Raw genomic sequence first — 27,842 nt, forward strand, 5'->3', positions numbered from 1 at the left:
TATATTCTGGCACTGCCTAATAAAACATTCTAGCATCGCTATGGCCTTATAACTCTCATATAAACAATGGGAAGAGTGCCTTTCACAGACCTTTCGATTTCCAAAATGGTTCCAGATCCCTAAACCAAGCCCACTTGACGTTCTGGGCCCATCCCTTCTCCTTCCAAGCGTTGAGACTCAATGGGAAGTGGTCCACCCCGTCCCTAACACTTGCATCATGTGCAATAATAACAAATATGTTCTCGTCGCAGTCTAACTCTTGCAATTTGTCACGGGTCTTTTGTGCGAGGGGAATATCATGACCGAAACACATCTCGTACACCGTATCTGTTAGATTCCTTCCTCTAGTGTGCTGCAAATCATCGAAAATACTCCCGGGGCAGAATGGTTCATTGCTTTGTGTATCATACGGATGTGGAGAAATTTCCGGGGGAACAGGGAGATATTTTGAAGGCCGAAATATACCCGCATAATGACAGATATCTCCTCCCATCATGACAAAGGTAGGCGGATCTATAGTCGTTCGAGCTAGACCACAAAGATGCCCGATTGCATGTCCTGGGCTGTCTAAGAGGTAGAACGACCCATCGCCAAAGTAATCGACTGCAGGGAATTTTCCAATACGCAGTGCATCGGGACCGTCAAATCGAATCTCGCGCAACAATCGACCACTATAACAAGTTAAATTCAAGATCCGAAAGATATTCAAGTTTATCCTGAAGGCACCAGGACTCACGCATAATCACTCTCCCGGATTGGAGACTTAGGATTAGCAGGATAGCCAGGCAACATGGCATCCTTGAATCCGGATCCAACAATTAAATCAGTGCTGCCGGGGAAACTTGAAGGGTCTCCTATGTGGTCCCAATGCCAATGACTGTGATGTGATTGTTAATTTTCTATTGAAATATTGCAATGGTTTGGAAATAAATACCTCCAGATAACCGCATTAATGCTCTGTGCAGGGATGCCGTTCTCTTCCAGAATATCGACCACGTTCTTTGACACTTGTATGTCGTAATTCGTTGTCGGTATATAGTTTGCAACAATGGGAGCATAGTTTTGATAATCCTTGCGGATTCCAAGATCAAATACCAGCCTTTGACCTGAGGAATGTTCCAAAAGGAACGTCAAAACAGGCCCGGGTTTCTTTGTTTCCACACCAGGCACAGGGGGCTCCATGAACCGTTTAATGATAGCTGGTCCGAAATTGACCGGGACGATCATTTTCACTGTCACCACCTCCTGGCCAGCAGGCAGCTCGATGTGTGGCTGACTAGTTGCCATGTTTATTTGAAGTTAGGATCTTCTTTCAACAGCAGGCGGATATGATACCCATGCTTTTTCTTTATGAGACCAGACTGCAGTCCAAGAATTGTGGGACTCCCCCGCTACGGGCGGTATCCGCCGTGTTCTGGCAATATCGGTATTTCCGGATTTGGATAACCATGCGGCATGGCAACTTCCCCGCCACATCTTCGGCTCCCATTTCCTCCTTTTTTCGAGGATTCCAGCCTCCCATGGTTTGCGCTGGTATCCGGACGCGTTTCCCCGCATTTATGTCCCCGCATTTTCGGAACTAAACGCTCGTAGCATCACCTGCTCAGCATGGACGGCCGCAAGGTTTTAATAAACATCCCGGCTATACTATCGGTAGTCCTGCTAGGGATTTTCCGTCGGCTTTCTTATTATTCCTCCATGATAATGACAATTTTACCCACAAGACGGAGGCAGACCATGCCCAGAGATTGGCACTGAGCAGCTCGGTATGGATCTCTTCCCCAGGATCTCAGCACGATATATCCGGAGATAAAAGGGGTGTCCAGCCATCACCGCGAGGCTTGCATTGGCCTTCTAACACACAATCTAATTCTATTCAGACATTGAATATGAGCTCAATTAAGGAAGATGTCTCCCATATCTCGAATGGCGAAGAGGGGGACTTGAAAAGACTCGACACCGCACACGGTGATGAAGCAATCAAGGTCCTCGCTGTATATGATGGCGATCAAACCTGGACTCCAGAAGAGGAGAACAAGCTGCGCAGAAAGATCGACATGAAGCTACTCCCTGTCCTGTGCATCACCTATGCCTTTCTTTATGCTGACAAGGTCCTGCTTGGACAAGCGGTATGACTACTTCCTGGGCTGCAATACTCCATGGTCTGATAATTTTTGCAGGCTCTCTTTGGAATCAAAGATGACCTAAATTTGAACAGTGGGAATCGCTTCTCCATGGCTTCTTCTATCTTCTACCTTGGATTTATCTTAGGCGCTTATCCAGTCACTTTCTTGGCTCAAAGATTTCCTATTGAACGCGTTGCCTCTCTCGCCATCATAGTATGGGGAACTACTTTGATTCTCACGCCCGCTTGTACGAACTTTCGGGGATTATACGCGCAAAGATTCTTCCTCGGTTTCACTGAGGCTGGTATCAGTCCAATTTTCATGATGATCGTCGTACGTATCCTTCACTACTCCCATCAAACAGCCTCAGCTCACCGCGATTCAGGGTGGATGGTACAAAAAGGATGAACAATCCCTTAGAATGGGGTATAGTCTCCCATAAAGATCGCGCCGACTTGGCCTCTAGCTGACTCCCCTCTAGTGCCTGGTACTCGTGCACAGGTTACGTGTCCATTTTTTCGCCTCTTGTTAACTACGCACTTGGCCACCTGGGAGGAAGTTTTTCCCCTTGGTTCTACATGTACTTTTTTGCTGGGGCCCTCACCATCATCTGTGGTGTGTTGATTTATTTTGTCCTCCCATCCGATCCCATCCGAGCCAAGGGTTTCAATGACAGAGAGCGGTTTATTGCGGTATCTCGCATGAGAACGAACAACTCCGGAGTCAGAAACACGCATTTCAAAGGTGGTCAGGCCGTTGAGCTCTTGACCGATATCAAGTTCTGGCTTATTTTCCTCTACGCGCTGTGTGGTATGTTCGCTAATGCGCCGATCTCGACTTTCCAGGCTATCATTATTGATGGCTTTGGCTTTAACCCACTCAACTCGTTGCTTCTCATGATACCTTCTGGCTTCTATGCCGGTACCATGATGTTGATCACAACATACCTGGCCTACAAATTCCCTGGCTGGCGTGCATATATCATCATTATCTGCCAATTGGTTACTATGGCTGCGGCTCTCATGCTTTGGCTTCTTCCTCGGTCGGAACTTGGAGGACTTCTTTTTGCCTGCTACATTCTCACAACCACCGGCGCTGGGTATGCAGTGACAATGGGTCTCTTCCTTGCAAACAACGCGGGTTATACCAAACGGTCGCTCGCCTCGTCAGGCTTGTACATTGGGTACTCCCTTGGTAGGTTATCCCCACAAACACGAAAGTGCTGCCACTGATCCCCACCAGGCAATTTCGCAGGACCCCAGGTCTTCCGACACGAAGATTCACCTCATTATAACCTGGGATTTATCGTGGTGGTGATCACCGCAGTTATTGCTGGTTTTTTGGTTTTCGTATACCGCATCCTCTGCTCAATGGAGAACCGCCGCCGCGACAAGACGGGGACTGTGGAAGGCTTTGAGCATGCCTATGAGGATGACCTGACTGATAAGATGGTGAGTAACTCAGTCTCAAATTTGCTTTCATTTATTGACAGGCCCACAGAATATGCAATTTCGGTATTCATTGTGAGAGTAACGATAATGGGCGAGGTTGGGGTAGTTGAGGTAACTTGATGTTCAGCAGGTAGTTTAGTCTTGAGCTCAGGAGAATACAAAATTTTTCTACGGTGAAGCTACGCAATATTCATTTTAAAACTCGCCATACTTAATCATCAGCCCTTTTCTCCGATCCCTTCTTACTCCTTGTTGCTCAGATAATACAAATATATCTCTAAAAATGAACAAGGGCTGCAAGGCAGCAAACCGAAGTAGTATTATACCGCATGCATGCAACATTTCTCGACATCTGGTATCAAATGAAGTAGTATTTACCAAAGAGTACGGTGGGGTAGATGTCATCAACGCAATCTGGCTCGTTCTCGGGCTGCACTAACGAGCAAAGGGGCAAGGGAGAGCTCAGGGTTCCATTCTCGGCTATTGCTTGATCTGCTGAAGGTCATTGTTCAGGAGCAAACACAATTTTTTACAAAATAAGCCTTAAGAAATATATATTGAAGTTGCAGACTATATAAAATGAACAAATGACTCAAATCACCAACTATCGATAGTAGGAGCGCATCCTCGGGTAATTATCTATTTCGCTATCCAGCTCCTATCATCTCCAGCATATGCCTCCGGGCCCGATTTTGCAACTTGCACGTACCATCCTAGATCAGCATCCTCCTTCATTTCCCACTCAGTGAACCCGTTGCCCAGGAAGCGGAAGGGATTTCCCGAGTTGTAAGCAATATCATAGTGTTCGGAGCGGATCTCGCCGAGCAGGCGGCGGAATAGGATAGCACTTCCTGCGAAAAGATGTGTGACTCGGCCGTCCACTGTGCCTCTCTTGTACCAGCTGCGACAGGAGCCGGACCACACTAATGTCTTGTGGATTTCGTCTTGGTATTTGCCGAATGCATGCACGGATGAGGCCTTCGGGACCATATATTTGATGTCCTCTGTGGCGATCTTCTTGATAATTTTGACAAAGTAGTCGCCTGTCCAGTTCAATGCCTCGACGAGGGATCCGTGGCCGCAGAGGCAGTTGGGGCCAGCCATTGTGAAATAGTTGGGGAAGTCATCCGTTCCCACTGACATGTAAGAGGTTGGCTCATCCTTCCACTTCTGGGCGAGGTTGACTCCGTTCTGGCCTACGAGAGGATATTGTGGGCATTTAGATACGTCGAAGCCAGTGGCACAAACCACTAAGATACTGTGTTAGAAATGACTTGAAAGGTGAATCAAGGAAAGGTGAATCAAGGAATGACTTACAAACATCGCACTCAAACTCCTGGCCGTCAGCAGTGACAATACCCTTCTCAGTGATTTGCGTAATTGGGCTCGAGGTGAGACTGCAATTAGGCTTTGAGAATGACTCCAGATAGCCAGGGCCGGGGGTCACTCGACGGCAACCGATCTCCCACTTAGGAATAAGCTGTTCGCATAACACGGGATCGTGGTTGAGCTTCTCGGCCATTTGGGCCGATGCTAGTGCCACTGTAGTTTCGTTGCGCTCTCCTTTCATGAACTATATGGCGTCCCATATTAGCTTTGATTACGCAAGAGGGGTTGAAGACCGCGGGCTTACCAAGCGGAAAGCCCTGTTAGTACGGTGGATAATTCCTTTGCGGTATTCCCGATGTTGGACAGGATCGCGGAAGCGCTCTTTCTCTTCTTCAAGGAATTCCGGGTTGGTGTCCTCAGTTTCTCTCCCAAGATGCTTAGAGGGTGAGACACGATAATAAACCCAAGCTGGACCACGAATAAAGTTGCGCACCGTTGTACCCGGCAGTTTGGTCATTTGAGGTACAATCTGGATGCCAGATGATCCATTGCCAATCACAGCAATCCGCTTATTGGAGTAATCGAAGTCGTGGTCCCATCGTGCAGAGTGCGTAACATGGCCTTTGAAATCGGAAAGTCCGACAATTTTTGGCCAGGAAGGGCTCCTATCCAGATGTGAGTTGAGCTCTCCATCGAGTTCACATGCGACCAGTTTAGTACTTACACCAAGTTACCTTGACCTGAGATCAAAATGTCGCAGTATTCATCACGTTCGACACCACCGTGCTTCACAGTAATCTTCCATTTTCCTGAATCTTCCTGCCAGTAGGCACCAACAACTTGAGTCTCTAATTGCACATCACGATCAAGGTTCCACTTCTTCACTGTTGCTTTGATGTACTCTTGAATTGCAGGTCCGCTGGAATAGAAGCGGGGCCAGTCTGGGTTAGGGTCAAATGGGAAGGCCTGGGTATGTTAGCAGCGCATCCAAATCTAGAGTGGCTCGCAAAGGCTTACATAGATATGAGAGGGCACATCACATTGCACGCCGGGGTAAGTATTGACTAGCCATGTTCCTCCAATATCACTTCGGCCTTCGAAGATCGTGTGATCAACAAAGTCCTGAAGCTCCGGATAGGCATGTTGAAATTTGTGCGCAAGCACTAACCCAGAGAAACCGGCACCAATCGTGATGATGCGGAGTTTGCGAGGGTTTAAGGCGTATTGGTCATAGAATGGGACTGTATGTTCCTTGAGACGGTCGTTAGCTGTAGATTTCGGGCCATTATCAGTGGCTTTGCCGTTGATGTGGTCAGCGAAATGCGAAAGCAAGGTCTCTGGAAGGTCCTTCGCGTCTTTAGCGGTGAAAGCCGCAGGGACCTTGCCGTCCGCCACGTATGACGTTGGTAGATTTGGAGTTGCGATTGATGGTGCCATAGCGATGGGGAAATGGTTTCGATAGAGGGTTAAGAAGGATTAGACGATCCCAGTTGGACTTTTGATTTCCCGAAGCTCTTCTCTTGGCAACTGATATGATCAACAGATTGGGCTTGTTGATGTGTTTCGTTGTTGACAGTCCCCAACTTTATACCAGAACAGGAATTCGGGAGAGAACACCCGCTGCGTCTCCGTCCCTTCCTGCGCAGGGCCCAGGAGGACGTTGCGTGCCGAAAGAGCGACCCATTTTGCCCCACTAGATGCCGTGATATTAGTGAAACAAATTGGTTGCCGAAGGGTTCAATCGTATGTACAACCAAGGGAGGGCTGGTAGCCGAGAAGTCCTGACTGAATGGGGCTAGCGCGACACGTGCGTACGGCAATCCGCTTTTGGATACGCCGATGTTCTCTGTTTGATGTCGCTGTCTCGGCTGTCTCGGCCGTGTTCTAAATTAGATTCCGAATGATTCTTTGAATTGCACATAATGTCGCTCAAAGTGGAATTGGCCGCGCGGCACTAATGGGCCTACAGTCCTTGGCCATCCAAGCGCGAAAGAGATTAGATGGAAGCGAAATATCCGTCAACCGACTAGATAGGTACAGAAGCAGCTCAGCTAGGGATTAGGATATCCCCTTGTTTTTTGAGTGTTAGTGCGTACCTTGAGCTCTTTTCGACCTCAGGAAGCTCCCCACAGCCTGCATTCTTGCGATCGCCACGAAGCACAGTACTAACTTTGTCTCTCGTCGATCTTTAAATAGTATTGACGAATGGTGCAGCTAGGACCAATCTCTGCCACCACATTCAGCGGCCGCGAAGATGACCAAGGTGCAGTGGCCGCAATCTGCCCCTAGGACAGAAAATTGCAAGCGCGCCTGACTCACGTGTGTCTTGTGGGAAATTTCACTTTGAAAGACCAAACAGATGTGACGCTTGTACACCTGTAGACCTGTACCACTAACAATTGCCCCAAACCTCCAGATTCTGGGTGTGAGGTTTCCCACTCCAATTTCCCAAGGTACCTTGGAAGGTTTTTTCCTCTTGCCGCTTCCCCGGAATTCCCCAGAAGTGAACGCGGGGTACATGGGCCGATGTCGCACCATGTCTTCGGCTATATCGGTCATCCTAATATGGAAATACGGGGTAGAGTGTTCCGGGTCTTCCTCCGAAACTATCGCACCTTCTCCGTTTCGGACATACCCCTCCAGTGTATATTGCAATTGTTTATTTATGACCACAAGCATCATGCTTTTAGACCAATATTTCTCTGAAGGTCTGATATAACCATAGTCACTGCGTCCATACGGGGTCTCAAGCTACTTGGAACACGAGGTAGTATCCAGCATTCTCTCTACTTTCAGCCATGTCACCACCCGCAGCAACTATATATCCAATGGCCTCAGTGATAAGGCCCTGCCTTCAACATGGGGTTAGCAACAAAACCACCAACAACGCTCATCAGCGTCACCTCAATCCCGAGTATACCATTGTTGAACAGCCCATCGGCACCCGACGGTCCCTTCGCATCGTCTGTCTCGGCGCAGGGTACTCGGGTCTTATGATGGGCATTGTCTTCAATGAGCGCATGAAGGATGCCAATGCAGAATTCGTTATTTATGAGCGAAATGCTGATTTGGGAGGAACTTGGTATGAAAACCGGTAGGCTTTATAAGCCTTGGGCTAGATTTAGGATTACATGGTAGCTAATTTATCGGTAATAGATACCCAGGATGTCAGTGTGATATCCCAGCACATAATTATGCCTACAGCTTTGCTGCCAACTCAGAGTGGCCAAATTATTACGCCACAGCAGAGCAGATTCACTCCTATATGAAAGATGTGGCCAAACAATACGAGGTTGAGAAGTATATTCGCCTTCAGCATTCAGTCGAGTCTGCTATTTGGAATGAAGAAAAGGGAAAGTGGGATCTCCAAATCAGGAATGGTTCTATTCTGGTCCAAGATGAATGTGATGTCTTCATTAATGCCAGCGGTGTGTTGAAGTATGTAAACCCGTTCCGATTATTTTCATATGGATGCTGATAGAATGACAATACAGCAATTGGAAATGGCCTTCAATTGAGGGGCTAGACGATTTTAAAGGAAGACTCATGCACTCGGCGCATTGGGATGCCAGCTACGACTTTACCGGAAAGAGTGTTGCATGTATCGGAATCGGATCGTCAGGCATTCAGATTGTCCCTAAACTTGCCAGTGGTACGTTCACACGGATAGTTCATAAATTCCATCCAATAACTGACTTTTTCTAGTTGTCGCAAATATGGACTGCTACGTACGAAGTCAAACATGGATCAGCCCAGCTCCTGGTATCAACGAGCCAACAGCAAATGATCCAGAAATGGATAAGGATTATAATTTCGCAGAAAGTACTTTAGAGCTGTTCAAGGATCCTAAAGCTCTTCGTGACTATCGTGCTGCTATTATGAACCGAAGAGCAGAAAACTTCAACCGGGTGATAGCTGATTGTGACCTTCAGCAACAAGCTCAAGATCTCTTCAGAAAGTCCATGACCGACCGTTTGGGTACCACTGAGAAGGGAAAGCGCGCAGCTGAACTTCTAGTGCCCTCGTTCCCAGTTGGATGCCGTCGCCAAACACCGGGACCAGGTTTCCTAGAGGCCATTATTCAGGACAATGTCGAGTTAAGATGGGACGACGTCTCAAAAATTACCGAGCGAGGAATTCTTACGCGAAGCGGCGTTGAGTTGGAATATGACATTATCGTCTGCGCCACGGGCTTTGACACTTCATTCAAGCCTTCATTCCCACTTGTTGGCCGAAACGGAGTCAACATGGCGGAGAAGTGGGAAAAGGATATCCCAAAGGCATACATGGGCATGTGTGTGCCAGAATTCCCAAACTACTTCTGTATGTATTTCTCCATTCCACCGTGATGCCTTTTTACTTACGTCTTTAGGCTTCGTAGGACCCAATTCACCGCTGGCCAACGGGTCACTGATTCTCGGAATCCAAGCAACCGCCACCTATATCTACAAATGGATGGAAAAGATGCAAACAGAAGGTGTTCGCAGCTTTGAGGTCGACGATGATGTCAACGAAGAGTACAACCAGCATATCCAGAAGTACCTTGAACGTACAGTGTGGACTCGAGATTGCCGCAGTTGGTACAAGCGTGGTACTATCGATGGCCCTGTTATCGCCATCTACGGCGGATTGATCTTTCACCTCTTGGAGGCTATAAAGAACCCACGTTGGGAGGACTTTAAAATGGATCGGACGCCTGAAGCCAAGATCAACCGGTTCTCATATCTGGGTAACGGAACAACTCTAAGAGAAGCCAAGGGAGGTGACATCGGTGCCACGCAGACTCTAGACTTTGATGAGTTCTGGAATCTGTTTGTCCTCCCACAGGTTCATGACTAGAAGATGTATAAGGGAAGTTGTAAATAACTCCAAAACTTCAATGTCCTTTTCTATTGTCTTTCCTGAAATCTCAAGGTACATAGACTCTAGATAAGTAGACATAATCACTTTTGTTATTTCAGATAGTAGCAAGTAGTAAATCTTTTTTTTCTTCCCGCATAGGCTCATCCACTATAGTATTGCGGTACTCAATTATTCCCGTTGTTCTCCACGTGTATCAAGGATATCATGGGTTGGGTGTTGAGCACTAGCCCACGAAGTGGGGTAGGGCTAGATAGGCACGGATACATAAGGAATGTCTGATGTCAATTTTTATTGTGATGTTATATGAGATCGGGGCCAAAGGAAGACAAAGAAGGGGACATGAATGGCATAGATAGCTCGAGGATTCATCAGATGAAATTATATATACTGGACGCGCATAGAACTATGAAATATACAAAGAGTCCTACTCATCCAATACCTGTAGACCCCTATTTAGGTGAGTTGATGAAGCGGAGAATCCATTTCTCAATTGCACTATTAATTACACCTATAAAAGCTCACCAACATTGTTTGTAATCAAGTAGGAGGTCCCCTTTTACTGCGGAAGTAATTCCGATGCTGTGTCTAACTGCCGAGCTTGGAGTTAAACAAATCTTATATCACACCCTATAGGTATAGTTAGGAACCTTAGAAGGTCACTAAAGGTCAATTAGGAAGCTGGCCCACTGCTTAAAGTTGCTTACTCACTATGCTTCACCACAATACGGTTAAGCGCTCCACCTCTGCATTGTCCGACCTATAAGTATCTAATTCGATCAATACCCGACGTGGAGAAAAGTTGGATAATTGCCGACGCATAGGGTATGTGCACGCACACATAAATGCCGAACTGCCGACCCACCCCCGCGAAAAGCAGTGCATGACTCGGGGCCCCGGACTTGGCATCTTGGCAGCATCCCCAATTCCACCATCGATATCCATAACACACTACACAATTGGCGTCATATTTGACCCTATGTCCTACAACATGTCAAAATGCCAAGCTAGTCAATCACCGATGAGGACGCAGTTGATATCCCAATTGCCGGTACACTGTGTAGGAAGTAGTATATAATCTGATAAACTTGTTAGCCAACATGCCTCAAACAACTCAGAACGGACTTTTTATCACGAGTGACTGCTGCACGCATCAGTCAATAATCTACGATCTTTTTTCGTCATGAGGTTCCTCACGGGATTGTCGTTACTATCCCTTATTCCTTCTTCGTTTGCTGTCCCCACAGCTAGCAATCAGCCCAGCAATGATTTAGCTCATGCTGAGCAGCCCTTGATCAAGCTAAAGCCCCAGCGAACTTCTTCCCGCGATCTTGTGAACCTCGACGGTCTGTGGAAGTTCACCCTCGCTTCTGGTGCCAACGACACGGCCCAACCTTGGACTGCGCCATTCCCCAGGGGTGCTCTCGAATGTCCGGTCCCAGCGTCTTACAACGATATCTTCGTTGATCGGGACATCCACGATCATGTTGGATGGGTTTACTACCAGCGCGATGTTTTTGTCCCAAAGGGCTGGTCTAAGGAGCAGTATTTCGTGCGAGCTGAATCTGCCACTCATCACGGTCGTATCTATGTGAACGACCGACTTCTCGCCGAGCATGTTGGTGGTTACACCCCTTTTGAAGCCGATATCACCGAGTTTGTCACTGCTGGAGAGAAGTTCCGCCTCACAATTGGTGTCAACAACGAGCTTACTCACGAGACAATCCCACCTGGAAAGATCGAGATCGGTGAAAACACCGGCAAGAAAATCCAGACTTACAACCACGACTTTTACAACTATGCTGGTCTTTCTCGCTCTATCTGGTTGTATTCTGTGCCTCGTCAACATATCGAGGACATCACAGTTGTCCCTGATGTTGACGGCGAGACTGGACTCATCAACTACAATGTCAAGGTGGCCAAGAACTCGACTGACAAGATCAAGATCTCTGTGATCGATGAAGATGGAGCAGTTGTTGCAACTGCCTCTGGAACTGAGGGTACCGTCAAGATCAACTCGGTCAAGCTGTGGCAACCTGGTGCCGCCTACCTTTACCAATTCCAGGCCAACATTGTGGATGGCCGCGGCAAGGTAGTCGACACTTATAGCGTAGCCACCGGTGTGCGCACTGTCAAAGTTGAGGGGTCCAAGTTCCTCATCAACGGCAAGCCCTTCTACTTTACCGGATTCGGAAGACACGAAGACACCGCAGTTCGCGGCAAAGGACACGACCAAGCCTACATGGTTCACGATTTCCAATTGATGGACTGGATCGGTGCCAACTCTTTCCGCACCTCACACTGCCCTTACGCCGAAGAGGTCATGGATTTCGCAGACCGACAGGGAATTGTTGTAATTGATGAAACACCCGCCGTGGGTCTGAACATTGGTCTGCTGGGTGTTTCCGGAACAGAAGCCCCTAAGACATTTTCTGAGGAGAACATCAACAACAACACCCGGGAAGCCCACAAGCAAGCCATTCGTGAACTCATCAGCCGGGACAAGAACCACGCCAGTGTTGTCATGTGGTCGATTGCCAACGAGCCTGCCTCACAAGAAGATGGAGCCCACGAATACTTCGAGCCTTTGGCCAAGCTGGCTCGTGAGCTTGATCCCACTCGTCCTATTACATTCGCCAATGTCGGTGACGCAACATTTGAATCGGATAAGATCTCCGACCTGTTTGATGTCAGCTGTCTCAACCGGTACTTCGGTTGGTATTCGGAAACAGGAGACCTCCAGGAAGCAGAGCCTGCCCTTAAGAAGGAGCTGCGCGGCTGGGAAGAGAAGTTCAACAAGCCTATCATCATGACCGAATACGGCGCTGATACCATTGCCGGTCTTCACTCCACCCTTGGTCTACCTTGGAGTGAAGAGTTCCAGCAGGATATGCTCGCCATGTATCACCGGGTTTTCGACAGTGTCGAGTCCATGGCTGGTGAGCATGTTTGGAACTTTGCCGACTTCCAGACTACTTTGGGTACCAGACGCGTGGATGGTAATAAGAAGGGTGTGTTTACCAGGGACCGCAAGCCGAAGATGGCGGCACATGGCTTGAAGGCGAGATGGACAAATATGACCACAAGTGGGTAAATTTATGTTTCTTCATTTGTTCAGCTTAGCTAGCTTTGGGATTTGAGACTTTTCAGGCACCCATCTCAACAGGTATATAGGATTGTATGCGATTCACAATTGCAATCAATCAACGTCAAATAAGGTCCACCTGTGCACCTTTGATGTTTGCATCTATTTGCACATAGCTTTTATAGCCGGAATATGAAGCAAAGGATGAGAATCCTCTATCCTAATCCAGTTACGTAGAAACACCTGCGAGATGAACAAATCGGGGGGTATCATATTGACAGATCTCCAACAGGAAGTAGAATCCTGCGTCAAGATGGCTCAAGTCGTACCGTAAGGACACATTTGTGATACCTTTCCGGTAGCTAGATCCCTAAACATACATGTGGATATAATCAAACACTTCTCGTAGTTACATTCATGCCGAATTCCCTTCAGCAGACTCCCGAGGTTGAGACACTGAATGCGATCGCTTATCATTGCCACCCTTGGTGCGCCCAATGCCGACCATCTGCAACATTTCTCTCCAGAAGCCAGTAGGCGGATCAAGGAAGCTATCCTCGTACGCATCGATCAGCGGTCGTTCCCAGACCAGGTCGGCTTCATGGGCCTTGACGAGCTTGGTTTTCTTGATGACTTTCCAGATGATGAAGAGAGGAGGGATGACGATCTGCATAGTGTAATTCGACCAGAAGGTGGACACCGACCAAGGCTTGTATGCGGGGTAGCCGTAGACGATAGCCACGACGATCATCCAAACAAATGCAATGTATGCGCAGTAGGGTTGCAGGTGTGCGAAATAGGAAAAAGATCTGCGGTCAAGCCCCTGCGCTTTGCATGCGCGGTGGAAGAAAATGTACGTCAGAGTGATGACGATATAATTGATGAGACCTGGGTTATGTTGTCAGTACGGTAATGGGGTCCAACGGTAATTCATTCGGGATCTCTTACCTCCGGCAGTGACGAGGTTAGCAAACCACGTAATGACGATGGATGAGCTACTGGAACATTGCAAGAAGGAAAGCATAGGGAAGATCATCACGACTCCGAAGCAGTAGAGCGGTACACCGTTGCGCGTGGTGTAAGTGAGAACTCTTGGGGCTCTTCCTTCTAGTGCCAAGCCGTACAGAGTACGGATAGCGCAGTAAGTGTAGGTATTGCCAGCAGAGAAAATCGAAGTCAGCAAGAGACTAAATAGAGTACGGTCAGCCCTCAATTCGTTCGAGTTATGTTTCGTTTTGATGGCACTCACGCGTTGATGATCGAAGGGAAAATCGAGATGCCCAAGTTTCGCATGCCAATAACATATGGCGATGCCGAGGCAGAACCAGAAGAACCACCCGTCACAACCGCCACCAGCTGCGGATCATTAGCGGCACAAACGATACCCACGGCCAAGGCGCCGCCGATAAAGAAGAGACCGAATCGAATATAGACTGTCTTGAACGCGTTCTTGATGTAAATGCGGGGACGCTTTGCTTCAGCTGCGACCATGGAGATGTACTCTGGACCGACAACGGCAAAGCAAGCTGACCAAAGAGATCCAAGGAAGCCTTCAAAGCGACCAAGGGCTCCGGTATCCAGATACTCCATGAAAGAGCCGGGATTATTCCAGTGGCGGAAGCCATAGGCATCATGGGCTGGGTTTCCACCAACCATGGTGATGAAGGTGAAAAAGAATAAGGAGAAGATCAGAATGACCTTTCCACCGGACAACCAGAATTCGGCTTCACCATAGGCTTTGACAGCCAAGACATTAAGGCAGCTATGCGAGAATCAGTATTTGGATAAAACTTCAAGTACACATAAAAGGCCCGAAATGGGCGGAAGAGGCTCTCACCCATAGACCAGGATGACACCAATGCAGACGCCAGCAACCGGACCAGGTTCAGTAATCTTATCACTCCAGAAAGACAAGACGAGCGTGAACGCTGAGATCTCAAAAGGAATCAAAAGGGCCTCATAAAAGCTAAAAGGAGTGTTAGCAAAGATAGTGGGTAGGGTTTCGGCAAAGCCGAAAAGAGAACGGACAAAAAGTTCCAGCCGACCATGAAACCAAGAGCGTCGTCGACCCATTTTCCAGCCAAGCGAATGAAACCACCACTAACAGGGAAGGCAGTGGTCATTTCAGCGAGGCAGTTATTCACCATGGCCAGGAAGATACATTGTACAGTAAAGGCAATAAACAAGCTGCCAGGTCCACCATGGTAAAGACCCGAGCCGATGCTCACGAAAAGGGCCGTTCCAATAGAACCGCCAATGGCGATCAGCTGGATCTGACGGTTTCCCAGATGACGTTGAAGGTTGTCGGCATTTTCAGCCATCACACCTTCTTGTACATCACGAGGACCCTCATTCTTGAGCCCGAGTGTTTCCAGCACACTACCACTCGTTTCTTTATCCTTGTCGCTTAGGATAGCCATTTTGTTTGCATTCCTGTCTGTCGTGTTTAGTCGCTTATACAGTATGGGTAAGGGCGCGGTCGAAAGGGAATGGGCTGATGTCGCTTATCCGTTTAGATTCTGGGGTATGGGTATGGGTTTTCTGCAAATTTTGGGGTGGATCGTCGGAAAATCCGGGGGTGGATCTGCTACAGAAAAGTGGGATGTCGGGCTATGTTGCGAGGGTTTGGGATTCGATCGCGTGGGCAATGATATTGTCGCTATGGATGTTGGGATGTTGAAGGTGCAATGGCAAGAGCAAGTGTCGGAGATGCCGGGGTCTCTAGGGTGGGATGTCCGTCCAGTCCGGCGTTCAGTACGGAGTCTAGCGGAGAGACTTTGAGAAACTTTCAAAAGATATGTGTAGAAGTAGAAAAGGAGGATGCAATCAAAAACATCAGATGTAAGATGCCAAATGCGTCTAATAAAGAAAGTCCGGGAAAAAAACGTGGGAGTAAAACAGAGGACTTAAAAAGGCAGAGATTTGCCTCGAGGCAGGATTAGCCAGATTAGCGCATCAAGCCCCATGTAAGCCATCCAAGCCATACAAAAGCCATACCAAGGCATTATGACGCAGTTCAGTTGGTTACTTTGGCTACTTTGGTTACTTCTGGTTACCTTCTCTTTCTTTGGATATTTTGATTGGCTTGGAATACATTTTATCGCCCCCGCACGGGCTGCGACTTAACCCGCATCCGGATACGAGCCGTGGATGGTCTGTTTTTTATCTTTGGATTCGACTTCCATGGCTGGGGATCATACTACCTAAACAGTCTTAGAACGTCCACGGGTTATTGCCTCCTAACTTAGTTATATTACAGTCGGCTTGGGGGAAGTCCGAGGTCTGACCGTGCACGTTCCCCTCAGCCAAGCCTACATTTTAAGCAATCTCTCAGTTTATCGGATTTTGCAAGTTACCCTAAACTCCATAGGTGCGGATTAATCCATATGTACATTTGTATCTTCTAGACTTGGCAGTCTTAGTCAAATAGCCTTATCTTATATGCTCGCTGGCCCTTTCCAGCTTCCAAACCTCAGGGGGAATGCCGACTTCCGTCAATCTTATATGTTACGTAACCTTTGGAGATAACCTTGGAACCCTTGGAATGGTCCTGATAAGTACCAAGTTAACGAGTAACGGCCCCGGAGTATTCCAATGTTCATATTTATTCTGCCTAAAAGACACTTTGAAAAACGTAATATAGATCTAATCGGGAGAATTTGCATGTCACACTAGCTGGATGCGTACATTTGCCAAGACACACTTTAATCACATTTGATTGGTCAACCAGTTCGACCTGTGTCTCGTGTATGAATAACACTCACCTCAGGGCTATCTTCTTTTGGGCGTATCATGCCAGTAGATTTTTAATGTGAGGTTTTAAATAAATGTAGCCATTCTAGAAAATACTTGAGTCGGGGACTATTCAGATCTACAAAAGAAGATCACTCATTTTTGTTCCATATCTGACAGTCAATATAAATATATATTGTTCCTCGGGTTGCCACACGTGAGTTTTCCATTTCTCTCTAGTCTTTTCATATTCATTCAAAAAAAAAAGAGGGGGGATGAGTACAGTGTACTTCCTCATCTTTTCCTAAAGTGACAACTCTAATATATATTGCGTGCCTAGATCTGCACCTTTATATATATCCAAAAGATATCTCAAAAAGACTATCTAAAAAGAGATCACAAGGCCGCAAACGCAGCCGACTATTTTTGTAAGAATAAAAGGGGAAGTGGAAGAAGTCGAGGAATCATCCATGGATGCAGGTCCCTAAGGTGTACACAGGTAAGAGCAAGGCGGTAAAATAGGCGGTACAACATACATAAATTATATGGGTTGGCACGATGGCTAGTCATTGATGTCCGCACAGATTGTCAAATAGTGAACTTTTGTCATTTTATTAGTTAGAGTCACACACATCTGTCATCCCTAGCATACATTGCTATACACCTTGATTTCCGTCACTCATGACCCTGGTCAAGTTGAGATCATAGAGCGAGTCCCGATCACTCTGGCCTGCCACATAGATAAGGTAGTTAAATATCCTCACGGTGAATGTTCGGTCGAGCGAATCTCGAGTCATGAGTTTAAACAACCCAATTTGTCCATTGCAGTGCTACTGTCTCTCCAGAAAAAGTCGGGGATTAATTTGTATATCACGTGACATGGAAAATTCCGGGGTTGCTTTGAAATTGCCTTGCCACAAGAGGCTGACCCCCGGAACACTAGATCACGTGATACTACAGATTGTCAACTCCCGAGGTCGGGGACTGGGAAAAGTTTGCTTAGTGACTCACCAATGTCTCCGTGTTCGATGTTGTTGAAGCGCGTGGCTAGGCCTCCGGCCGCCATAATGTGCAGACCGGTGAGTACAGCTTCGTCTCAGGATAACCCAATTGTATCTGACTCCTCCAGGTCCGGCCTCGGTGGACTCCGTCCTTCGGCGTCCCAAGTAGGACAATTCATCATCCCTTGCGATCGGTCTCGAAATCCCTCTCTTCCCGCTCGCTGAGCACGACAGCCTCTGCTCAGATCGAAGGCTTCCACTCACAACAAGAGAATGCCTCAATTCCTTTATCTGAGACTCCCTCCGAGCGGCGCACGCCGCAAACCTTGACGGAGAAGATCGTACAACGCTATGCTGTCGGTCTCCCTGAAGGAAAGCTCGTTCGCAGCGGCGACTACATCAGTCTAGCACCCGGGTACTGCATGACCCACGACAACTCGTGGCCTGTTGCTCTCAAGTTCATGTCTATGGGAGCTACGAAGGTTCACCGCCCAGAGCAGATCGTCATGACCCTCGACCACGACGTCCAAAACACCAGCGCAGCAAACCTTAAGAAATACGAGCAGATCGAGACTTTTGCTGGACAGCATGGTATCGATTTCTATCCTGCAGGCCGGGGTATTGGACACCAGGTTATGGTAGAAGAAGGATATGCGTGGCCAGGTACCATGGCGGTAGCCTCGGACAGCCACAGTAATCACTATGGCGGAGTTGGCTGCCTTGGTACTGCCGTTGTACGAACAGATGCTGCCAGTATTTGGGCCACCTCGCGGACCTGGTGGCAGATTCCCCCTGTTGCGCGGGTAACGTTCACTGGAACGCTACCAGTAGGCGTGACAGGTAAGGATGTGATTGTCGCATTGTGTGGTCTCTTCAACAGTGACGTGCTGAACCATGCAATTGAGTTTACCGGCTCTGAAGAGACCATGGAAAGTCTGCTTGTGGATAGCCGCTTGACAATTGCCAACATGACGACCGAGTGGGGTGCGCTCACGGGTCTCTTCCCAATTGACCGAACTCTGAAGCGCTGGCTGCGATACAAGGCTACCGAGGCTGCGATGCTTGATGAGCGGACAACCCGGAAGCGTATCACGCACGAAAGAATTGACGAGTTGTTCGCCAACCCCCTCACAGCCGACCCTGATGCTCAGTACGCCAAGCAGCTCTACCTCAATCTCTCTACTCTCTCGCCTTACGTCTCCGGTCCTAATTCAGTAAAGATCGCAACACCACTCAACGAGCTTGTCCAGCAGGACATCAAAGTCAACCGCGCATATATCGTCTCTTGTACTAACTCGCGTGCTTCCGACCTTGCGGCAGCCGCTAAAGTCTTCAAAGACGCCGCGAAGGCCAACCCCGGCACGACTCCCAAGATTGCCGACGGTGTCAAACTCTACATCGCGGCTGCTTCCGTGCCTGAACAAGAGGCTGCCGAATTCAGTGGCGACTGGCAGGCTCTCCTCGATGCTGGTGCCCAACCCTTGCCTGCTGGATGCGGACCTTGCATTGGCCTCGGAACAGGTCTTCTAGAGCCCGGTGAGGTTGGTATCAGTGCCAGCAACCGTAACTTCAAGGGACGCATGGGATCGAGAGACGCGCTGGCATACCTGGCAAGTCCCGAGGTCGTGGCTGCTAGCGCTCTCAGCGGCGTTATCTCTGGCCCCGGCGCCTACCAAGTGCCAGAGAACTGGTCCGGCGTGGAACACGGATTCGGCACCGGTCTTGAACCCACCACCGAGAATGAGCTCACCAACCTCCTACAACAGATGGAATCTCTGATTGATCGGGTTGAGTCCGCTGGAGACGAGGCCAAACCTGCCACCGAGATTCTGCCAGGCTTCCCCGAACGCATTAGCGGCGAGATCGTCTTCCTCGATGCCGACAACCTCGACACTGATAGCATCTACCCCGGTAAATTGACCTACCAAGACAACGTCTCGAAGGATGATATGGCCGCCGCTTGCATGCAGAACTACGATCCCGAGTTCAAGGGTATCGCCAAGCCAAGTGATATCCTCGTCGCTGGCTTCAACTTCGGTTGCGGATCCTCAAGAGAACAGGCCGCAACCGCAATTCTGGCTAAGCAGATTCCTCTGGTCGTCGCTGGCAGTTTCGGCAACATTTTCTCTCGAAACAGTATCAACAACGCACTCATGGGCCTTGAAGTTCCCCGACTTGTTGAACGTCTCCGTGCTAGCTTCGCTCAGCCATCCGCTGGTAACACCAAGGGGCGCCAGCTGACGCGCCGCACAGGCTGGACTTTGACGTGGGATGTGAAGCGTTCCATCGTTGAAGTTCAGGAGGGTGAGACGGGAGAGAGCTGGACCGAGCAGGTCGGCGAGCTGCCAGCGAATGTACAGGAGATCATTGCGGAAGGTGGCCTAGAGGCGTGGGTCAAGGGTAAAGTTGCGGAGTCCGGGTAAGGACACATCCACCAGGCTAGACGGATGCCGGTGGAAAACACTGGTTCAATCAACACGCTGATGTGTTCGTGTTCCAGGTAACCACCGCCCTACTTTTGGCCGTTGTAGGTTTTTGCATATTTACTTTTTGTACTATTTTCCCATTATTATCAGGTACCATAGAGGCTTTGACTGTTCAACAAGGACATGTCTTCAAAAAAGAATAAGAATATACTAGAACACTTTCACCAGAGATAATCTTTGTTTTCTTCCTCATGATTTACCTAACCAAGCACGATTCAGGGTCGTCACCGCGTCCTGCGTATTGTAGGCGGCTTATTGCGTTGCGGAGGCACGGTCGCAAAAGCGCCGTGGTAGGTACAAATCAATGGTGTCGCACTAGTTCGTGGATGCTTGGGCAGGTTCGTACGTTATGTCTCCTCATGCTCTGATCGATGATGCTACGCGGTTCAAGAACGAGGGAAGAACGAGGGAAGAACGAGGAAGGAATACTCATCGGCGGCTGTATCTACACCGGCATCGTACAGACCAATCTAGTTACTTGTTGAAGTAGAGATCGAGATGTTGAATTCGACTTCTCTAATAGTCACCACTCACTTGTGTTAGAATATTTGAGTGGGTTCGCCTACGGTTGATCGTATCGAGTCACGCTAGGTCGTGTCTGTAGCACATCGAGGGGGAATGGGTCAAAGAATTGAGGACAACCCTGGTCAAGATTCGAAGTTCACATCCCTCCTACAGTGTATTCCGTATTCCGCGGCCGATCCCGTCCATTGTGTGTCCCTTTTCTCTCATTCTGGTTCTCTGCTCCGAATCTTGAGACAGAGAATGATGATGCGTGGATCCGGTCCCGCCTCCAGAGATCAATGAGAGACCAACGCCGGTAGATGGCAATGGATGGCAATGGCAGATAAATTGCCTCTGTGTCCGGATGGAAGATAGCTGTACAGTGTTCTGGCAAAAATATCGGGTACCTCCTTGTAGAAGTCATTGTTTTGGGAAAGAATGGATGAATTACTCAGTGAAGTGTTTCCATCACTCTCTTATTTTTTGGATAGTAGCATCTTCCTGGAGAGAGTACCGCAATCTTGGCCAAAAGCTCCCTCTGCCTTTAGCGAAGTTGGTAGAAAGATCGAAGGGAGTAGGTAGGTACCTAAGATGCAAAAGGCTTTCAAGGTTGCTCCCGGTTCCACTCATCATAGTCAGTGGGTCTAACAGAATGAAGTGAGAGCATGGAAGTAGTACAGAGTAGGAGCTTACTTTTCACACTTCCGTTATTTACCAGCCCTCTTTTATTCTTCTTTTATTCCTCATTTATTTCTCTTTCATTCCTCTTTCATTCCTCTTTCATTCCTCTTTCATTTGTATCTCATTTCTCAACGGTATTCCTGCTGTCTCATTCTATGAGAATTCTCCCCGCCTAAATGGTCCCTGCTTTAAGCAAGGTCGATGGTAAAGGCAACAGGGCAAGCATATCCGAAGGCCCTAGCTACTCGCCGATTGACATGGAAGTAGCAGACGACAAACAATTAGTTTGACCCCACTTTCCAATTACACATTCCCATGGAGATACCATGTCCTCGTTTCTTGCTTCCTTTCTGGGTGTGGGTTTCAAGATGCAAAGTCAAGTAAGGTACATTGAACAAAGCCCTAGATTCAGACATATGCTGCGATTGTGGGGAATCCTAGCTTTCTAGGCTCATGATGTGTCTCCGCCCCTCACGGGTTTCCCGGGCATGCTTTAGTGCAACTCTCAAGGCGAATCAGGGATCTTTACAGGAGAATCATATCTGGGGCGAGTGGAGTATATTGGATCAATCCGGGGAATTCGCGCTTCGTCCTCTTATATGCAGATCCGGGGTGAGGCCATTCAATGATGCCACAGATTGAGATCTAGTATAAAATAAAACACAGCAAAGCCTTGATGATTATTAACATCGGCGGCTCTGCATCTGTTCTCCTCCCTCCATACCGTCACATGAGGGCCAAGTTGTCGAGGATATAACCACGGAATAGAAGAAACCTAATACCGGGCACGTGAACCTGCCTAGATTGTCGATAAACGATTATACGATTATACGAAGTTGCAGTAAAGTCCCGGGCTCCGCCTCTTTCTTGCCTAAATAGGCTTAGTCCCCGCCTATTCCAAACGGACAGATTGACACATGGGAGTGTCGGAGAAATCCCGGTGATATAGAAATGCTGTTACAAACGAATGCTAAAAGTGGAACGAAGGGCCGACGCCAAAGAATATTCATTGGAGGATAGAGTGAAAATAATATTGACTTGAGTGGATATCCTTTAGCTATGAATAGCCAACATGCCAATATACTGTGTGCCTACCCGAGACACCGGGCGCAACCCTTGGAAAGCTTCCCCCTGATCCATGGATACACAGCCGAACCCCGCATTGGCTGTTCCAAGGTTCTTACCTCTGCATATCGGGGGCCGAAAAAACCCGTGGACTCGCAAGCTCTGCGACTAGACTCTTTCAATCTCCACACATCTATGCATCCTTTATCTTTTGCATGATTTCTCTTTTTTCATGTGGCACATCGAATTTTACCCCGCATCTGATTGTTCATTCTATTCTTGACATCCCTTGTCATGTTTATCGCATTCAAAGCCCAGAATGGCGAAGAGGGGTTGCGTAACCCAAAGCATAAACGGCGCAGTGAACGACTCAGTCGCCGGGGATCTACACCACGAGCCTGCACTTCGTGTCGTCGTCGCAAAATTAAATGCGATGGTGAGAAGCCCTGTGAAGCTTGTCGATGGTACAAAAAGCCTGAGCTGTGTGGGTACACGGGACCTCGATCATCCCAAAGGTAAAGAAGAAAACCGATAAATGAAACCCAGGAGGTTTGACGACAGAACTGATCAAATTAGCCAGCCGGAGAAAGTGACAATACCCTCGCCCGACTACAAAAGTACACTTGAAAGGCTTTTTCCCGACACTGCCCCCGAGAACATCGCCAATTTTTCAAGGGATAAACTGCTAGATTTGATGACCGCAGGCGGATCACAATCCCAATATTCTCAGCCCCAAGACTCATCGATAGCTGCCGCATCCCTAGACACCCACGACTCTGCATTGTCGGGAGAAATGCCTGGTTTGGAGTCACTACATACAATACCCGGAGAGCAACTCGATGAAATTCACTGCGCCAGCGCCTCGGAATCAGTCGGACATATCTCGGACGACGTCAATGCATTATCCCTGTCGGCTCGGCACCCAACTTCCTACCTAGGTGTTTCATCTATTCAAGCCGCACTGAAGGTTATTGCGTGGCTCCATCCAGCAGTTAACTCATACTTTGCTCATTCCATGTGTAAAGATCAAGATCCACAGCCAACCGACTCATTGCCCCCGTCGCAAACTGTACCTCAACCTGGCACCCCACCCACGGAACATCAAATGCTTGATGCTTACTTTCTCAACTTCCAGCCGTTTGCACCACTCATAGACGAAGAAGCTTTTCGCACAACTTACTTACTTGGTCGTCGAAAGGATGATCGATGGCTTGCGCTCCTCAATATAGTTCTCGCGTTGGGAAATATTACAGCCGCAGGTGCAGATAATCATACCCACAGCGTGTATTTTGAGCGTTCAATGAATCACTTAAATTTACGTTCACTCGGGAATCCTAGCCTTGAAGTCGTTCAGGCCCTGGGACTCATGGGTGGCTGGTATTGTCACTATACTAGCCAGCCGAATCTCGCATACTCCCTTATGGGTGCGTCGCTGCGGATGGCAGTTACATTAGGCTTGCAGCGGGAACCTTCCGATATTCATTCGATACTCGATCCCAAGAAGTCCGGAATCCAGGAATTCAAACGTCGTGTCTGGTGGTCACTCTGCTGTTTGGAGACCTGGGGTCATGAAACGCTCGGCCGACCAAGTATGGATTACTTTGGCCCGAGTATCACAGTTAATTTGCCTAGCCGGCTTGATAAGGTGCACATCCCCCGACCCTTTTTCTTTTCCTGGTGAAGAATTGAAGTTCTCTTTCTAAATTGACCGTTGACAGGAATCATATTTTGAGGTCCTGCCCTTGACGGAAAATGTCCAATTCGTGAAAATTGCTTTGAAAATTCAAGAATCGTTAGCTGCGCTACCTACATTATCACATACGGAGATGTTCGATCTGGACTCGCAGCTTGTTCGGTGGTGGCATGACCTGCCACCGGTCCTCAAAGATTACGAGCCATGTCCCGAATCACTATATGCAGTGCGTACTGTGATGCGTTGGCGGTTTTACAATCATCGCATGCTACTTTATCGTCCAACTTTACTGAACTATGCAATGCGACGGGTTCCCTTCATGGCCATTCGGGTTGAGGAACGCACTGCTATCCAAAAATGCCAGGAAATTGCAGCGATTTCTATCCAAGACATCTCCTTAACAACCCAATTGAATCAAATGATTGGTTGGAACGCTGTTTGGATGTTATTCCAGGCCACCATGGTTCCACTAATTTGCCTGTCCGCTAGCGTTGCAGATAATGATTCCGCTGCTTCATTCGAAGCCTGCAAGACGCAGGTCGAAACAGCTATGTTGACCCTTGGCCGCATGAAACCTTACGGGCACACCGCTGGACGCTCCCTTGAGGTAATTTCGGGCATTCTCGAGTCTAATCTTCAGGCTCCCAGGGCATCGCCACTTAATGCAAGTGGAGATAGTCTCGACCCCCAAAGTTTTCCCCCTCCGAGTGCGTTCAATACAGGCCAACAGGTCGCTCGAGACCGTGTTTCGGATTGGACCGCTACTTCGTTTGAAACACTTTCGTCTCAGTACATGTGGGAGTATTTGAGCTGGGATCATAGCAATCTCTGGCCCGAGATTTTTGACCTCAATACTCAGAATGAAGATGCGGCAATGTCTTTTCTGGACTCCTCTGGAACTTGAGATCATCGTCGCATTGCCTTCAATGTATATATATAATTCTATTTCACAAACAATACCAATCCAATCTGCATCATAATACACATCTATGTACTCTGCACTCGCAGGAGAACGTGGAAGACCGACTTTAAGCCAACAAGACCGATTTGCTCCGTAACCCCCATCTCGATTTGAATGCATCATGCTATAGTCTCAACTATGTAATCAGATCTGCAGGACTATTGAATTTCAGAAAGGCCCACCTGATGAAGGGACATGTCTCACCAATCCAGTCTTACAGATAAGGCGAGCCAATTAAGTTCGGACCCACACACGTATAAATATTTCGGTAGATCCCAGTCATTAGTGTGATATACGTAGATCATCGTCAGTTGATCGTCAGAGTGCTAATTGGCTCGGTGGGGAATGGTGATAGTGGACCTTCGGTGTTCGGCTTCAATAACTCACAAAGTTCCGAGGTTTATATCCAGCACAACCTCTGCAATCCATGAATCCTATAATCAGCCTAACGCACGGCCCAACACCTAGGATGGGTGGTGGGCAACCCGTTTTGCTGGGTATATCTTCTTTTTTCCCTTTTCCCTTCAACCTCCCTACCGCGAACTTATGATCCTCCATGTTGCTTGCCCCGTTTAGGTTGTTTTTAGCCCGCTCGCCACTGCGGTCATCGATGATACTACGTAATGTTTGGTGTATGACAAATACAGGTAGATAGGTTAACGCGGCACGTCGTAGAGACTACCTAACTAACAACTACAGAGTACTTCACATTTATTTCTGTTGGGAGCCTGAGACTAGCCTGCCTCGAGGTTCTACTGTTTGATAGAGGCGAGAGAAAGCGCACGTTATACTCCTTAAGACTAGAATAGACGTTTACCAAGTCTAATGTACATGAACACAACAAGCAATAAAACCCCGGTGAGTAAAACATTGAGCATTTCCATAACATAAACGTGGTAGATATTCGTGGCAACTAAAAACACAGGAAAGAACTGGGGTGAATAACCTATGCACCCTTAACTTCCACCACCTGGTTCGCAGTATCAGAAACCAAAACCTGTTGTGATTCCGTACTCTTCTTCCGTGGATTGGGAGCATCAAAAATCTCCGTGAGTTCTTCCAGGGTCCGATTATTTGTTTCAACAGCAAAGAAGTAGATTAACACTCCCTGGACGATGTTCCAGCCGGCCAAGATGATGTATGTATGCCATCCAATGACGTCGATAGCATTTCCGACTCCGAACTGATTCACCAGCAAGGCAATATTGGTGAAGACGGAGTACATGGCCATACCCTTAGCACGAGTCTCGTATGAAAGACATTCGACGGCATACATGGCTTGCAATGGGGTCCAACCAAAGCTGAAACAAGCGCCGATCAAGAATATAAACACAATAGACGCGGTGGCCGCTCCTGTTTCCAATGTCTTTGTGTATACTCCGGTTGTGGCCGCAAAACACGCAAAGCAGATCTTCATATCCAAAAATGTTAGCGTAGAACATTGAAAATAAAAAGAACCATGCGGGGCGTATGTACGTACACTGCAAGCGATAGATGCGCCGATCATCATAGGTCTGCGTCGGAATTTGGGGCCCAGATAACTTCCCAAATAGGCCAAACCAGCAGAAAGAACTGTGTTGCCAAGATTGACATCTAGCACTCGCGTCGTATCAGTGATACCAGCTGTCGCTAAAAGCCCGGCAATGTAGTAAGTCGTGACACCAGCCTGCGCCCACTGACTCATAAAAGATGCGATAGCCACACACATAAGGCGCCATCTCGCGGCCTTTGAGTTAACGAGAGCTCTAAAGTCCCATGCCTTCTTATCCGAACCTTCTAGGTTGATCGCCTCTTCGTATTCTCGGATCTGCAGATGAACGTAGGCATTATCCCGTGAGCCCTCACCGTGATACTTGGTGATAACATCCCAGGCTTCCTCGCGGCGCCCATGGCTGTAGAGCCAACGAGGCGATTCGGGTATAAACCAAACAGCTAACACTACCATGCAGGACGAAATCAACTGACACCAAATGGGAACGCGCCACGCGAGCGAACTCTCGAACCTCAGGCATCCGCGGCAAGCACCAGCAGCGGCAATAGCGCCGACGAAGTACTGGCAATTGTATAAACCTGTCAGAATATCGCGATAGGCAGGGTGACTCATCTCGACGACGTAGGCGGGTGCGGCGGAGGAGGCCAAGGAGTATCCCCACCCTGAGATATGTTGTTAACAGGGCTATCCGAGACGGGTGAGGTCTAGACACGTACCAAGGAAAAATCGGCTTGCGAGCAATTGATCCATGTGGTTGGCAGTACCACCAATAATTGTACCCAGGATGATAGCGCAGGACCCAGTAAACATGCCACATCGTCGACCCCAAGTATCCAGGAACACTCCAACAAAAGGCAGCGCGCATACACCTCCAATGGTGTACATTCCTTGAATCAAGGAGGCCTTGGAACCGACCAGGCCAGAGCCGAAGGTTTCACGAAACTGCTCTATGGGAAGCAGAGCACCCATAAGGGAGCCATCAAATCCTGAACTGGTTAGTGAAGAAATTTTCATTGGGTATCAAGTGACTCTCTCCTACCGTTTACGGCTGAGCAAAGGTATGCCACAGTCAAAAATAAATATAACTTTCTCATCTGAGCGCTCCAGGGGTTTGGGGGGTTGGTCCGCCTGGCTATGTCGAGAGCCAGTGAGCCCTGAACAGTCTCAACCTTGACGCCCTCCTTATGTTCCTGGTGCATAGCATCGGTGGCACCTTCTTTCTCGACTAGTTGATCTGAATTTGTATTCTCCACCATTGTGCTGAAGAGGTCGTGTTCTCCACGCCGAGGAATGTAACCCACAAAAATAATGACTCAATTTGTGGGGGAAAAGATGGCTGGAGCATGATATTTATTCTTGCAGTGATGCCGCGTGGT

The 27,842-nt window shown here is 48.3% G+C and overlaps 9 protein-coding genes across 9 annotated transcripts; 5 read left to right on the top strand and 4 right to left on the bottom strand.

Annotated features, from left to right (window-relative positions):
* Positions 1-82: 82 nt before the first annotated feature.
* On the bottom strand, positions 83-1,287 carry PEX2_100100 (MBL fold metallo-hydrolase; the record flags this gene model as incomplete). The annotated part of the gene is made up of 3 exons (XM_016747280.1): positions 83-671; positions 737-877; positions 935-1,287. The coding sequence occupies 3 exons, from the start codon at positions 1,285-1,287 to the stop codon at positions 83-85; spliced, it is 1,083 nt and encodes a 360-aa protein (XP_016601755.1).
* A 602-nt stretch (positions 1,288-1,889) lies between these two features.
* On the top strand, positions 1,890-3,653 carry PEX2_100110 (Major facilitator superfamily domain, general substrate transporter; the record flags this gene model as incomplete). Its single annotated transcript, XM_016747281.1, has 6 exons — positions 1,890-2,129; positions 2,181-2,459; positions 2,512-2,552; positions 2,608-3,320; positions 3,369-3,577; positions 3,627-3,653. 6 exons carry the CDS (start codon positions 1,890-1,892, stop codon positions 3,651-3,653), a joined length of 1,509 nt encoding a protein of 502 aa, XP_016601756.1.
* A 563-nt stretch (positions 3,654-4,216) lies between these two features.
* PEX2_100120 (flavin-containing monooxygenase) lies at positions 4,217-6,343 on the bottom strand (the record flags this gene model as incomplete). The annotated part of the gene is made up of 5 exons (XM_016747282.1): positions 4,217-4,827; positions 4,895-5,150; positions 5,211-5,571; positions 5,631-5,872; positions 5,924-6,343. The coding sequence occupies 5 exons, from the start codon at positions 6,341-6,343 to the stop codon at positions 4,217-4,219; spliced, it is 1,890 nt and encodes a 629-aa protein (XP_016601757.1).
* Positions 6,344-7,734: 1,391 nt separating this feature from the next.
* PEX2_100130 (flavin-containing monooxygenase) lies at positions 7,735-9,745 on the top strand (the record flags this gene model as incomplete). The annotated part of the gene is made up of 5 exons (XM_016747283.1): positions 7,735-8,000; positions 8,063-8,344; positions 8,401-8,558; positions 8,612-9,229; positions 9,279-9,745. The coding sequence occupies 5 exons, from the start codon at positions 7,735-7,737 to the stop codon at positions 9,743-9,745; spliced, it is 1,791 nt and encodes a 596-aa protein (XP_016601758.1).
* Positions 9,746-10,949: 1,204 nt separating this feature from the next.
* On the top strand, positions 10,950-12,860 carry PEX2_100140 (Glycoside hydrolase, family 2, N-terminal; the record flags this gene model as incomplete). The annotated part of the gene is made up of 1 exon (XM_016747284.1): positions 10,950-12,860. One exon carries the CDS (start codon positions 10,950-10,952, stop codon positions 12,858-12,860), a length of 1,911 nt encoding a protein of 636 aa, XP_016601759.1.
* A 406-nt stretch (positions 12,861-13,266) lies between these two features.
* On the bottom strand, positions 13,267-15,271 carry PEX2_100150 (Amino acid/polyamine transporter I; the record flags this gene model as incomplete). The annotated part of the gene is made up of 5 exons (XM_016747285.1): positions 13,267-13,739; positions 13,800-14,038; positions 14,101-14,613; positions 14,689-14,817; positions 14,880-15,271. The coding sequence occupies 5 exons, from the start codon at positions 15,269-15,271 to the stop codon at positions 13,267-13,269; spliced, it is 1,746 nt and encodes a 581-aa protein (XP_016601760.1).
* Positions 15,272-17,611: 2,340 nt separating this feature from the next.
* On the top strand, positions 17,612-20,007 carry lysF (homoaconitase LysF; the record flags this gene model as incomplete). Its single annotated transcript, XM_016747286.1, has 2 exons — positions 17,612-17,662; positions 17,713-20,007. The coding sequence occupies 2 exons, from the start codon at positions 17,612-17,614 to the stop codon at positions 20,005-20,007; spliced, it is 2,346 nt and encodes a 781-aa protein (XP_016601761.1).
* Positions 20,008-22,614: 2,607 nt separating this feature from the next.
* Positions 22,615-24,917, top strand: PEX2_100170 (uncharacterized protein; the record flags this gene model as incomplete). The annotated part of the gene is made up of 4 exons (XM_016747287.1): positions 22,615-22,835; positions 22,897-23,604; positions 23,659-23,965; positions 24,039-24,917. 4 exons carry the CDS (start codon positions 22,615-22,617, stop codon positions 24,915-24,917), a joined length of 2,115 nt encoding a protein of 704 aa, XP_016601762.1.
* Positions 24,918-25,920: 1,003 nt separating this feature from the next.
* On the bottom strand, positions 25,921-27,722 carry PEX2_100180 (Major facilitator superfamily domain, general substrate transporter; the record flags this gene model as incomplete). The annotated part of the gene is made up of 4 exons (XM_016747288.1): positions 25,921-26,385; positions 26,455-27,128; positions 27,183-27,452; positions 27,506-27,722. 4 exons carry the CDS (start codon positions 27,720-27,722, stop codon positions 25,921-25,923), a joined length of 1,626 nt encoding a protein of 541 aa, XP_016601763.1.
* Positions 27,723-27,842: the final 120 nt, after the last annotated feature.

Source organism: Penicillium expansum (genome assembly GCF_000769745.1).
Source record: "Penicillium expansum strain MD-8 chromosome Unknown contig355, whole genome shotgun sequence".
In the NCBI taxonomy this organism is placed as follows: Eukaryota; Fungi; Ascomycota; class Eurotiomycetes; order Eurotiales; family Aspergillaceae; genus Penicillium; species Penicillium expansum.